Genomic DNA, 12,453 nt, shown 5'->3' with positions numbered 1-12,453 from the left:
CAAGGTCATAAAAGTCAACAGGCAGCTCTGAGGTTGTGATCACCCATAGTAAACAGCAGCCAGTTCCCAGCATGGTCCCTGTGCTGCTCCAGCACCCAGAACCCACCCAGGAGCCAGAGCAGAGTCCTGCCACTGTGCCCCCCTAATCTGTCCAGCACAGCCTGCTCCCCTGGAACACTGCCCTGTCTGTTTTCCTCGGAAAAACATCTCCATAAAACAAAAGATTTGGCTTTTCTAGACATAGAAGGGCTTTTCCAGCTAATTCACAGCAGAACAGCCCAGTGCAGTCTCACAGTAAAGAACTCTGGTACATTTCTAGCAGAAGAAAGGATTAGTGCACAAAGCAAACTGGAGAGGCACTAAATTAGCATGGAAGGGAACTGACTCCCTGCCACTGGGGCACAGAGTGATCATAATTGCATGTCCCTAAAATCCAAGGGGCTGCTGAACAAACTCTGTCCAGACAGAGAGAAAAATCCACCCCAGCTATTGTAATTGCCCTCCATAAAAATAGGAATCTAAGTGTAAGATGTGTATTTTATCCCAGCCATTCCCAGGGAGATGTCAGTTTAAGAGAGGGCTTTACTTTAGGGAACCATCACTGTCTGTGGGTTGTTTTTCATCTTTGAAAGGAGAAGATGACTGCATTACAGACTGAAATGACAGAGCTGGTGCTGGGTAACTGCAGCACATGTCAGACTCAGGGCAGTGACATTCAGCTGTCACTCCCCACAGCTCATGCTCAAGAACTCAGCAATGGTTTGAAGTGCCCATCAACAACTTCTTATCAAGCATCTCCACCACCTCCTTCCATCTTCCATCACCAGGGTGGTTATAAAGAGAGTCCTCAGTTTTCTCCCTCTTCTTTTCATGTTCTCCCCTCTGTCCCCATCATTTCTTTCTTTGCTGGGGGTGCAGATTCACAGACAAGCAAGATCCATGTGTGACTCGTGTCCTGTCTGTAGGGAAGCCCATGAAATCCTGTGACTGTGTCCAGCTGCTACACACCTGATCAAAGCCACCAAGCCCACAAGAAGCCTCCTGCTGGGTCACCACCTGTGGGGCTCCTACCTGGTCTGTGGCCTTCTCCTGGGAGAGCAGGAACACAACAGAGTGAGTGATAATGGTGTTGATGCCAAAGAACAAGTTGACACAGACATAAACAATGAAGGCCATCCCTGTCTCCTTGAAAAGCCCAGCCAGCAGGTACATCCAGGAAAATGATGCATATCTGTAAATACCAACAGTGCAGAGAAAACCATGGTAACTCAAAGGCTACTTTGAAAACAAACCACTGAAGACATCACACGGAATCATGGCATGGTTTGAGATGGAAGAGAGCTTAAAGCCCATCCAGTTCCACCCCCTGCCATGAGCAGGGACACCTGCCACTAGATCAGGTTGCTCAAAGCCCTGTCCAAGCTGGCTTTGAACACTCCCAGAGTTGGAACACAGCAGTGCTGTTTTGGCATGTAACTACATTTCCACATGACAGAGCTTAAAGAAAGGAAAAATGCCTTTGTGTCTGTTAGAATTTGGAGAAAAGGTTTATGATACATACTTTGAACATGGAACCCCACCTGAAAACAAAGAGACTTGGCCTGGAGTCAAAGCCAGGGAGAGTTTGTCTAAGTTTTCCAGAACTGTGCTACTGCTGTTTATTTGGCTCTCTGATATTAAAATGCTCTTGAACTTTGCAAGAGGTCAGCAAGCATTTGCTTATAGCTTGGGCTGTTTCTGGGACCTTGGATATTTCTATATCCTCACGTAGGGATTGCTGTGAATAAAGCAGGCATGACAACAAGGCTTCACCTCCCTGCTCCTGGAAGGAGCAACTTGGTCACTGTTTGTGAAGGGCATGTTGAAGAGAAATATATTCCCACATATTCCCCCCTGGATCTCAGACTGCAGCAGCCTGCAAGATCCAGTTCCTTACCCTGTGCAGTGATATTTAAACAACTAAGCTCCACACTTACCCAAAGAGTAACAGCAGAAGAAATACTGCCACTAAGTTACTGTTGTTGCAGAAAGCTGGGATCTGGAAGGCTGAAATAACTCCTACTGAGAGTCCAATAGGGACCATAAAAAGTACCTGCAAAGTGATATTAAAAAAGATGTTACTAGGACAACAGTTCTGAAACACCTTCCTACAACCATACAGAAGAAACAATGCCAGGACTGAATCTGGTCCCACAAATGCAGCTTGGTTTGGTTTTTCTAGGGAAACCAAACACAGGTGGGCTCTCAATTCCCCCCAGATGAATTGAGATGAATTCCCACAAAGCCTCTTTGAATAGAGAAAGCCTCAGCACTGAGGAGTGTGGGCAGAAAGTGCCTTAAAAAAAGGTTGTGAATGAAAAATACCCCTTTGGGTTTTCTGTTAGCCTTGCAGTCAGACCACTTCATTGTGCCCTGTAAATCTAGTCTTTATAGTGTTGAGTCAAGCCAGAGACCTACCAAGCATCTGCCTGGAGAGCTCCCTCTCCTCCCCAGCTCTGGGATTTAGCAGAATTTACTGGCAGGGATTCACTGAGAAATATCAAGTTGCCGAGAGCGCTGGATTAGTTTCAGCCCGCTGAATACCGACTGTGCAAGGACTCCGGGGATTTTGCCACGGGCTGATTTACAAATATGCAGGGCTGGAAGGGAGGGCAGGGAGCAGGCAGGCACAGACCTACCCCACCCTCCCTGCTGGGGAGCCAGGCTGGGGCCACGCTGCCTTGGGATCCCTTCCATTCCTCCTGCAGGGCAGGGGATCCATGTGCTGCTGCTTTGGGAGCCCTTCCATTCCTCCTGCAGGGCTGGGATCCTTGTGCTGCTGCCTTGGGATCCCTTCCATTCCTCCTGCAGGGCAGGGGATCCATGTGCTGCTGCTTTGGGAGCCCTTCCATTCCTCCTGCAGGGCTGGGATCCTTGTGCTGCTGCTTTGGGAGCCCTTCCATTCCTCCTGCAGGGCAGGGGATCCTTGTGCTGCTGCCCTGGGACCCCTTCCCTTCCTCCTGCAGGGCAGGGGATCCTCGTGCTGCTGCCTGCAGTCATCAGCCCCTCCAGGCAGGCACTTCTGGCTCACATTCCCCATGGGATTCCAGCCCTTGGTCCTCCCTGCACCAAAGAGGGCAGGTCACCCAAATGCCCTTGAGGATTTCCTGGTTTGGGAAGCAGTGGAATCACTGGGATTTTAGGCACGTGCAGATGTGCACCAGCAGAATTGTGTGGGGTAGGGGGAGCTGGTCAGCACTGCAGCCCAGCTTGGCTGCACTGCCCATCCCAGGTCTGACAGCCTGCACCACAGGGGATGCAGAAGACACAAAGCACTCCAGCCTACAGACACTACAAACATCTTTCCTCTTGGCCCAGCAATGCTTTCCAACAGTGCCATGAACCCTCAGCACCAGGAGGAAACTGAACTTTGGGGGGAACAAGGGCACCCCTATGCCAGGGAATGCAGCACAGTGCTGGGAGCTCAGCAAGGCACAGCCATGCAGCACTGTGAGAAAGAACTGCTCAGGTCCTGCAAGGCTGCATTTGTAGCTTTCCTTGGCTTAAAAACTTCATAACACAGACTCTTACAGACAGTATTCAAGTATTCAAACCCCAGCAGGGCTGTGTCAGCTGAGGGATGCCTGCTGCTGTGCCTCCAGAGATCCCAGACTGGCTGTGGCCTCGAGCCCCAAAGCCTCACCCCAGAGCTGTGGAGCCTGGCTGACAGCAGATCAGCCCTGCAAGCTGGCAGAGCAGCAGCTGGGATGGAAATCAAGCTGCAGCCTGCTCCCTGCTGCTCCCATGTAAATGTGCTGGGTGTTTTACACACACTCCAGAGAGCAGGAATGTCTTTGCTTGGCAGAATCCAGTGCTGCAGTTCACATTTAATTCTCCCAGTGCCTTGGAGAACAATTACTACACAACACTCTTGGTAGCAGTAAGAAGAACTTTAAATAAAGAACTTTTTTTTCCCCCCGTGGTGTGTAATGCTCCCCCTGGTGCATTTAGGAATGTGAATTATTTACCAGATCATAAACCAAGTTGGTCACCCAGTAGGTTGTCATCCCAATGCCTGAAATGTGCTGCAGCTGCTTGGCTTTGGTTTGGTGCTCCTTGACCATGTAGAGCACAAAGCTTGCTGTGGTGATGGAGTAGCCCACCAAAACAGACATGGACACTATGATGTCCAGTAAGCTGTTGAGCCTGGGAAAAAAAGAGGAGAAAGATGCATTTGGTGAGTGCAAGTGGCAGATTTCCCTCACTCTGAGGCTTGGTCAGAGCTCAGAAGCAATAAGGTCCTGATTCTGGGACAGATCTTTTATAATCCTGGAATGGTTTGGGGCTGGAAGGGACCTCAAAACCCATCCCATTCCAGCCCCTGCCATGGGCAGGGACACCTTCCACTATCCCAAGTTGCTCCAAGCCCTGTCCAGCCTGGCCTTGGACACTTGCAGGGATGGCTCACCACCCTCACAGAAAAGAATTTCTTCCTTTCTTTGCTCCCTGTGCTGATGGCAATGATTTCCAGCAAAAGGGACTCACAGGACTGAGCTGGAGTGCTGGGCCTCAGCATGGAGTGCAAGGGCCAAAAGGAAAATAATTTCATTATTATTATTATTAGTAGTAGTAGTAGTTTGTTTATATGCCCAAACACATAAATGTGTGAGGCTGTAACTGTGACTTCCAGATCTCCATGAGATCCTGCCAAAAACTCCACAGGAATCCCCAGCTCTGGTGGCAAGCAGGACACCATTCATGTATAGGGGCAATGAACACAAGTGAGAACAGTTTCATCACTTAGAGAAAGATATCCAGTAATTTAGGCTGGCTTTTGGTTTCTAATAAGCTGGTTTGCTCCTTTTAAAGCTATAAAATTCAGGCATCAGCCAAATGAATCTTCTTACATGACTTGTTCTTGACTCTGTCCTCCAGGATATGGGTGAGCTGATAGGAAAATACCTATGGATGCAAAAAAAGAAAAGAAGAAATTGAAAATGTGTCCAAATTAAAGCTTCCTTCATCAGCTCCTGATATTGACAACAATATAGAAAACTATAGAAAAAAAGAAGAAAAGCAGATCAAAAGTGTGTTTCTGCTCTGTCATCTCTGTGTGATCTTGGGCAGAATTTTGTGCCTCCTCCTTTTTGCTAGGATTTCACTTGGCTGCAGAGCAGATCTGAAATTCAAGCCCTGGGCTCTGTTCCTGCCCCTGCCTGGCTGCCAGCCCCATTCCCTTCCCACACCTGGGTATTCCAGCTTAGATCCCTCAGCACTGACACCTTCCAAACTGATGGATGTGTTCTGTTTCAGAGCTGCTGTCTGCTGATCCCACCTCATTCCATTTGTTCTTTTATCACCAGGAACAAGTCCTTCCCTGCTGCCCTCCTCCACAACTGCTACCTGCCTGTGCTAGATGTCTTTCTCCATATGGGATTTGTGGAGATGAGAGCAGAAACCCAGGTAAGCTACAGGCACTTTTGCCCCCAGTGTGGCAGTGAGATAATTCTGAACTGCTCTGTCTTAAAAAGCTAGGAAAAAAAATAAAATAAGGAGTATTTTGATCAAAGTTACTATCAAAAATTTAATTATCACACTGATAAGTCCCTGTGATGTTTAAAAAAAAAATCCATTAAAAATGGGTTTGTATCAGGCCCAAACTGCAACTGAGAAATTCTCTGCTTATGTGCAGGTACCTTCAGGTGAGATTTCTCAGCACTCCTTCTCCAAGGAGAGCACCTAGCCCAGAAGACACTGGTGTTGCTCACCACAGTGCTTTTGCCATGTCTGGAGGCAATCTGTGCCCACAAAAGCAGAAGGAAGAGCACAGAGGGGCTCTGGTGGGCCAGTTCCAACCCCCAGTGCAGGTCTCTGCCTTGGCCCCACCAGGATGGCAGCCCAGCCTCTAAGGCTCCAGAGCCTGAGAAAGGGCTCCCATGTTTATGTGCCTAAAAATGAGGCTCTCAATTCATATTTTGACACCTAAGAAAATGCCTCAGGGAGTGCTGGGGGACCTCCAGCTGCTCTTAAATCCAGAGGTTTTCTATACCATGCCACCTGTGGAATTTAAACTCCTCACAGCCAGGAGGCAGACCTTAGGAATGGTGTTTATTCCTGAGAATTATTCTGAGTAATTTCCCCTAAGAATGGGCACTCTGACAGGGGGACCAGAAGGGAGGAGCCTGAGGGTTTAGCTGACCAAATGCCACACTGAGCAAATGAATTTGAAAGGGAGGATTTAATCAGAAATTAATTTTGGAGGGAAAAAAAAAAAAAACCAACCAAACTTCAGTCTTGTCATCAGTGAGAGAAATGGGATTAAAATCTTGGACTGCTGATAAAGTCATACAAACAGCCAGGAAATGTTTCCCTTCTCCAAAAGGGAGAGAGAAAGAAAGATACTGTCTGTCTAATCTGTTAATACTTCACTATAAAGCCATTTTCCTTTACTGGAGCTTAGGCTAGAAGTCAAAATTTCCATTTCAATGCTTCCTCCTTTTTTGTTAGCTGGGATTGAGAGAAGAGAAAGCACAATATACAGAAGTCAAAAGCTATTATGACTTGCTTAGTGACAGGGTAAAAAGCTTTTTATGTATTTTTTTAAAAATATACCCAGTCTAAGTCAAACCTCCAAAGCAGGACTGACACCTCTTTCTCACTGCTGAAGTGACAACACACTTTTATCTGGCCATTCCAATGGTTCTTACAGCATCATTTATTTGTCACAACCACAACCCGACTGAGCTGCCAGGAGCGTACCCCACGGAACGTGCCTGCAGTTGTATTTCAGACTGGATTTACTCCCCTCAGGGGAACCAGCCTCATCCACTCCTTTTATTTCTCCCCTTCTCTGGCTTGGATGATCAGTGGGAAGCAGAGAATTGTCTGTCTGGTCATTTACTACTAAGCATTTCTTTCCAAAACCACGTAAGCAGCGGGACAGATGGAACAAAAACTGCTGCTATTCTTTCCCCCTGAAAATTGCTATTTTGCTGGTAGAAAACTTTCCCTGTGAAAACTTTCTGGCTGTTCACAAGAGCTTCCTGCTTTTGCTCTTTGCTCTTTCCCAACGCAGCATGTGTTGGGAATAGAGAGACAGAGCAAGGAGCTTCAGTGCTTAATAATTCAGCTGCTCTGGGATGTTGGTGCTGCTGGCAGCGCCTGGCTGGGGTCTCCTCTCTGGGCAGCTCTGTGATGTGTGAGGTGAGGGCACACTGCAAACCCCAGAGGGGACAGCCAGGCTCTGTCTGAGGCCAGGACAAGGCTCTGGTGTCACTCCCTGTGAGCTGAGCTGGCTGGGAGGGGAGTCTCAGTGCAGTGGAGTGAGCTGGGAAGCAACACACACTGGGGTCACTTGTGATCAGCATCTGCTGCTGCTGGGATTCAGGGTGTCACACTCAAAGCTTCAGGCCAGGTGCCTGGTTCCATCACAGCTCAATTCAGACATGTCCTGTGAGCCAAGGGACACTGCCACCTGTCCCTGTGGCACCAGGGACAGCAGCCCCCTGAGATGAGCAGGGCTAGGCCTGGCCAGGACATGGCTGGGAGGGCACTGCTGGTCCAAGAAAGTCAGTCAGGAGGGTGTTTCTGCACACAATTGCTGCTCTTGGCAGAGCAGAGCCCAGACATCTCTGTGCAAGATTTCTGAAGATAAATATCTCTCTTGTCTCTGCACCCTGGCCCTCTCTGGAGGTAGACACCCCTGCAGACAGGTCTGTGCCCACACTGCACTTTGAAAGGGGCCAAACTGCAAAGGGAAAGGCAAGGTGCCCTGGTTTACCAGCAGGAATTTGGGTTGCTGCAGTGTGTTATGGAGGAGAAGCTATGAGGACCCCAAATGGGCCATCAGCAGTCCTTGTGTACGTCAGGTGTCAGGGGAAAAACAAGCTGAAAATTATGTTTCTCCTTTAATCTCTCCCTCCCCACTCTCACTCAAACCCAGACACACAGATGCCCACACATCCTGGGCTGCTCTCAGCAGAAGGGTGACATATTAAAATTTTCTAATCTAACCCACCCCTGGAGATGGCCTAGAGGAGCTTTTCTCTGCATAACTGATGGGCACCTATCAAGAGACAGCCCTGGCAGTGCCACATCAGAGGCAATAAATCAATCAGCAGCCACTGGCACGTCTCAGATGAAGTGTTTTGTGTAGGAGCTGGGGTCCTCCCTGCCCAGCTCCCCTGAGCCTCTGACTAAGACAAATGAACTTTGTTTGATTTATTCATGCTTTTAAATTCTGTTTTGAAAGGAATTGCAGAACAGTGCATAAAGGCCTATTGAAGTCAAGGTAAGTGTTGTCATGGATTTCAGCAGAACCAGGATATCCCTCCAAAGGGGAGAAGTTATCTGCTCGTGTAAAGGGACACTTACCATATCTGGAAGTCTCATTTTTTGGCAAGTTGGCTCGAAGAATGAAGTTGTTCAAGCTGTTGAGATAGGCTGGGAGGCTGTGATAACCCTCAGGATTGTACCACACCTGCACACAATTGAGAAATTGAAGCAATTTGGGAGTTATTACTGACAACGCGTTGGTTTGTCCCGCTTCACTTGTGCAAACTACCTCACATTTTAGCCCTGGTGCTTTACAACATTTTCACTGAGCTGAACCAGAGAAATGGGCATATCAGAATGCACCAGCCAGCCCTCGTTATGGTACATACATCCCCTCAAGAGATAAAGGTGCTACTAATTGATCCTTTCACCTCTGTATAATAAAATTATGACAGCAGAAAAATTGCCTCCTGCTAGCAAGAGAAGTGAGACCAATAAAGAAGAATGGGGAGAGAAAAGAAAATGAACTGCAAGTCATCTTTGTCATGCCAAGCTGCACATTTCAGAGGGTTTTGCTTTCTTTTTTTTCCAGTCCCACACTTCCCATGCCAGGAGGAGCAGGTGGAGGTTGCTTACCTTAGTCAGTGTTCTGTTGGGGGGCACTGGCCTGATGTCAAACTGCAGATCTGGTGTCAAAGGCAGCCCAAAGCTCCAGCCACCATACCTGAGTAAAAACCAGAGGGAAATGCATTGCTGCCCTCATCCCAAAGCTCTGGTTGCCTTGGATGGGCCATGCCTGTATGCCACTGTAGCCTGACTTCAGAGAGCTTATCCCAGCGTAGACCCAAGCCACCTCTCCCATGGGAGCCTTTCTTTGGGGGGGAAAAACCCCCAGAAGCTTGGCAACCTTGTCACAAAACTGCTGAAAGCCTCCCTGTGAGGAAGAGCCTGGAGCCCAGTGGACTCCTGAGCTGTGTGCCTGCCTCTCCGGGCTGAGATGCTGCTCCTGACCCAGGAGATGAGCAGCTGAGTTTATCAGTGGCAGATGGACACATTTCCTGCCAGCCTTAGTGGCAGGTGACCTCTGCCCCAAGCCCTGCTGTGCAGCTGCCTGGCAGAGCCCAGACCCACCCCACAGCACAAGGAAATGCTCAGACTCTGCTCTCACTGGAATGGAGGCACTCCTCCAAGTGAAGCACACACTGAGACTCTTCAGACAGTCAAATCTGGAGGAAAATCTCTCCCCAGGGTTTATTCATGACAGGCTGTATCAGATTTTCCTCTTTTTAAAGATTTGAGTCAGACAAAGGCTTGTCTGCAGATCCAGCCCCAACATGCCAGGTGATTGACACGTTCTCCCCAGGCTATGATCTGCTGTATCAAGCAGAGCACTTGCACGAGCCTTTATCTTTTATCCATGATTGCAGGGCACTTCAGCTCCTTTCACCAGATTCCAAACCCCTGCTGCTCTGCCACCTCTTCAGCAGAGGGGATGTGGCAGGTGTGGGATGTCCTGCCTTGCTCCCAGTGTCACTCAGCAGAGAGAGAGGGGTTTGTGACACTGTGCCCCTCCAGGTTTGTCCCCTACCGCTTCTGCAGGAAGTCTTTGGTGGTTGCCAGAATGTAGGACTCCACATTGTGCCCTGTCACGTTGTAAAGTGTCCGTGTGGAGAAGGTCCTTCTGTGAGGGGGAGTGTAGTTTGTCTGTGGGCATGTCTGAGGGGAGACAAACAAAGAAAAACTTTAGTGTTTGTGTTTTAACTAAAAACCACCACATCAGGACAAGATTGAGAGCCTGCCATGGCAGCAGTCTGGTGCTGAGCCTCATTCCTGCAGAGGCTGCTCCTTCCCAAGCCAGGGTGCAGGGACACACAGCACACATCCCTGCACACTGTCCCCAACACATTCAGGGATGTGCTTAAAAAAACCTCTCATTAAATCTACCCTTCAGTTCTCCTGGCATCAGTGGGACCTTGAAATGTGCTTCATGTGCTATGTAGGAAGATTTTGGCTGAATCAAGGCTGATCCTACTTAGCAGAGTGACTGCACAGACAACTGCAGAGGGCAAAACAACTCACAGAGCAGAAAACTCTGTGGTGGCCTCAAACTCTCATCTTCCATTTCTCAGCAGCTACACTCTGTATTTCTGCTTTACTGTCAGTCACTGGAAATGTTTTCCTGGGCTTCAGAGAAACCTTGAATTAGTCCTGAATATATAATTTAACATGCTGAGGGCCAAAGTCACATCAGTGTTTCATGAGGTTGAAGTGTCCTCCCAGACAGCATGTTGGCTTCTTCCTTCAGCTCATCCCTAACAAAAGCCCTGGACTCCCCCATTGTGCATCTGTTCATCTGAATACACAAAATAGCTTCCTCCATGCTGAGGAACACCTGCCTGTGCCTGCTAGAGGTGAGAATCAGCTTTGAACATTATCCCAACTTGCTGGAGAGATTATGCCAATACTTTTAATGATGTGAAATTAGGTATATGTCCAGAAAAGTGCACAAAATAACTGCATTTTAAAAGAATGACTAGAAACGTTCAGCTAAGTACATCCTTTATGTTAAAAGGCATCACATTGTGCCATGAGTTTATTTGCTATGGCAAAAAGCTGAAGACAAGTGAGCAGCACTGGAGGGAGGAGAGCTCAACCCCAAACTGAACTGTAAAACTGTAACACCCTTGGGGCAGAATCTGCCTTTTCCCCATGTGCAGGCAAATCCCAGCAGTGCCCATATCTGGCTCTGTAGGTACCACTGTAATGCAAATTATTATTATTAATCATTAATATTTAGAACAAGGAGCAGATCTAGACTGCATAAAGTTAAATTCTGAGGAGCAAGCAGCAAAAGTAGCTGTGATTCTATATACTGACAGTGCTTGTAGAAGATGAAATCCTCCTCTTGAACACATGCTCACCTCTGTCAAAAGGGACAGTCATACAGCTCTCAAAAACACCATTAAACCTTTTCCCACCGTGGGGAGGAGGGCAGGGGTGTTAGAGTGTGAATATTCTGAGGATGCTGTCTCCTTTCCTGTCCCCAAACTGGTGCAGACAGTGGTTATCCAGTTAACAAGGCCAAAGAGAGACAGGAGGACTTGGAATGCTGAGTTCCAGTTAGCATCATGCCAGCCCATAAAACCACTCCCAACAAACAAGGCCCCCAGTTATCCCCTAAGCCCCCTCACTTTTGGGTTTATCCAAGTTACCTGGATGCCATCTGTGCAGTTGCAGGCAGAATACTTGGTTCTCTGGTTTCCACTGGTAATCCACTGGCCAAGCATGTCCTCTGTTAAACACTGCCTGAAAAGGAACACATTTTCCTCTGAGGCTCTCTGGGCTCAGGTGTGCAAACGAAGCTAATTGCTGTCATGTTTAATGACAGCAAGGCTGGCAGTTGGGCAGCTCCAGCAGAAAGGCAGAGCTTCTTGTCAGCTCTGGGTGGTTCAGGGAATCCCCAGCCTGCTGCTGCCTCCTGTGCCCCTTGGCAGAGAGCCCTCCCTGCTGCTCCCTGTGCCTGGATTTGCTCAGCCATCAGATGGAATCCAGGCACCACTTCATTCCTACAGTAGACAGTGCAAGGAATTGGCACTCAGAGGCCAAAAGCATCTGAAACCTGCCCAGAAATAAGGGCTATTGTTGTGGCAATCCCTGGGCACTCCTGTATTGCCTGGGCAGTCACTGCAAACATTCAAGGTAAATATTTGCCTGCACAAGCATCCAAGTCTGCCCAGGACTTTACCTAATAATTTATCTGCAAAGCCCAAAACAAACCAGCCCTCATGGCACAGCTTCTAGATAGAGGTAACAAACACTGTGCTGAGGACTTGCTGTGTGGGCTCACGTTATAATTGGAATTATTGGGGCGGCAAGGACCACTTCCCAGGGAGGAGAATTGCTCGTTTTGGTCCTGGCATCCTGCCACCAGCAAAGCTGCTTCCTTATCACTCCTAATAATGCAGGAGCCCAATGCATGAGAATTCTGCCCATGATCAAAGATGCTTATTAAGGTCTAATGGCTAAAAGTGTCATGCCAATTCTCTTGCAGGTTTGGAGTTTAAGTGGAAAAAAACCCCCAGAACTACTTACGAATTGCTTTCGTTCATGCACGTGTTATCTGTCCCAGGGAAAGCCAGCATCGAAGAAACTAAAGCAGCTGTGGTTTCATTAAAATTCCTAAGAATTAACAAAGAAAAA

The 12,453-nt window shown here is 48.2% G+C and overlaps 1 protein-coding gene across 1 annotated transcript in view; it reads right to left on the bottom strand.

Annotated features, from left to right (window-relative positions):
- Window positions 1-12,453, bottom strand: part of ABCA12 (ATP binding cassette subfamily A member 12) — an 84,686-nt gene that overhangs the window by 8,893 nt on the left and 63,340 nt on the right. The window contains exons 38-46 of the mRNA XM_064433591.1: window positions 12,346-12,432; window positions 11,466-11,559; window positions 9,842-9,969; window positions 8,890-8,977; window positions 8,353-8,458; window positions 4,887-4,941; window positions 4,008-4,185; window positions 1,977-2,092; window positions 1,072-1,231 (exon numbers count right to left, since the gene is read on the bottom strand). Of these exons, the coding sequence (XP_064289661.1) occupies window positions 1,072-1,231; window positions 1,977-2,092; window positions 4,008-4,185; window positions 4,887-4,941; window positions 8,353-8,458; window positions 8,890-8,977; window positions 9,842-9,969; window positions 11,466-11,559; window positions 12,346-12,432 (1,012 nt within the window). The remainder of the gene's footprint in view (window positions 1-1,071; window positions 1,232-1,976; window positions 2,093-4,007; window positions 4,186-4,886; window positions 4,942-8,352; window positions 8,459-8,889; window positions 8,978-9,841; window positions 9,970-11,465; window positions 11,560-12,345; window positions 12,433-12,453) is intronic.

The sequence above is a fragment of the Passer domesticus genome, chromosome 10 (genome assembly GCF_036417665.1).
Source record: "Passer domesticus isolate bPasDom1 chromosome 10, bPasDom1.hap1, whole genome shotgun sequence".
NCBI classification, from domain to species: Eukaryota; Metazoa; Chordata; class Aves; order Passeriformes; family Passeridae; genus Passer; species Passer domesticus.
Note: the sequence above shows the minus strand (reverse complement) of the source record. Positions and strands in the feature narration are given on the sequence as shown.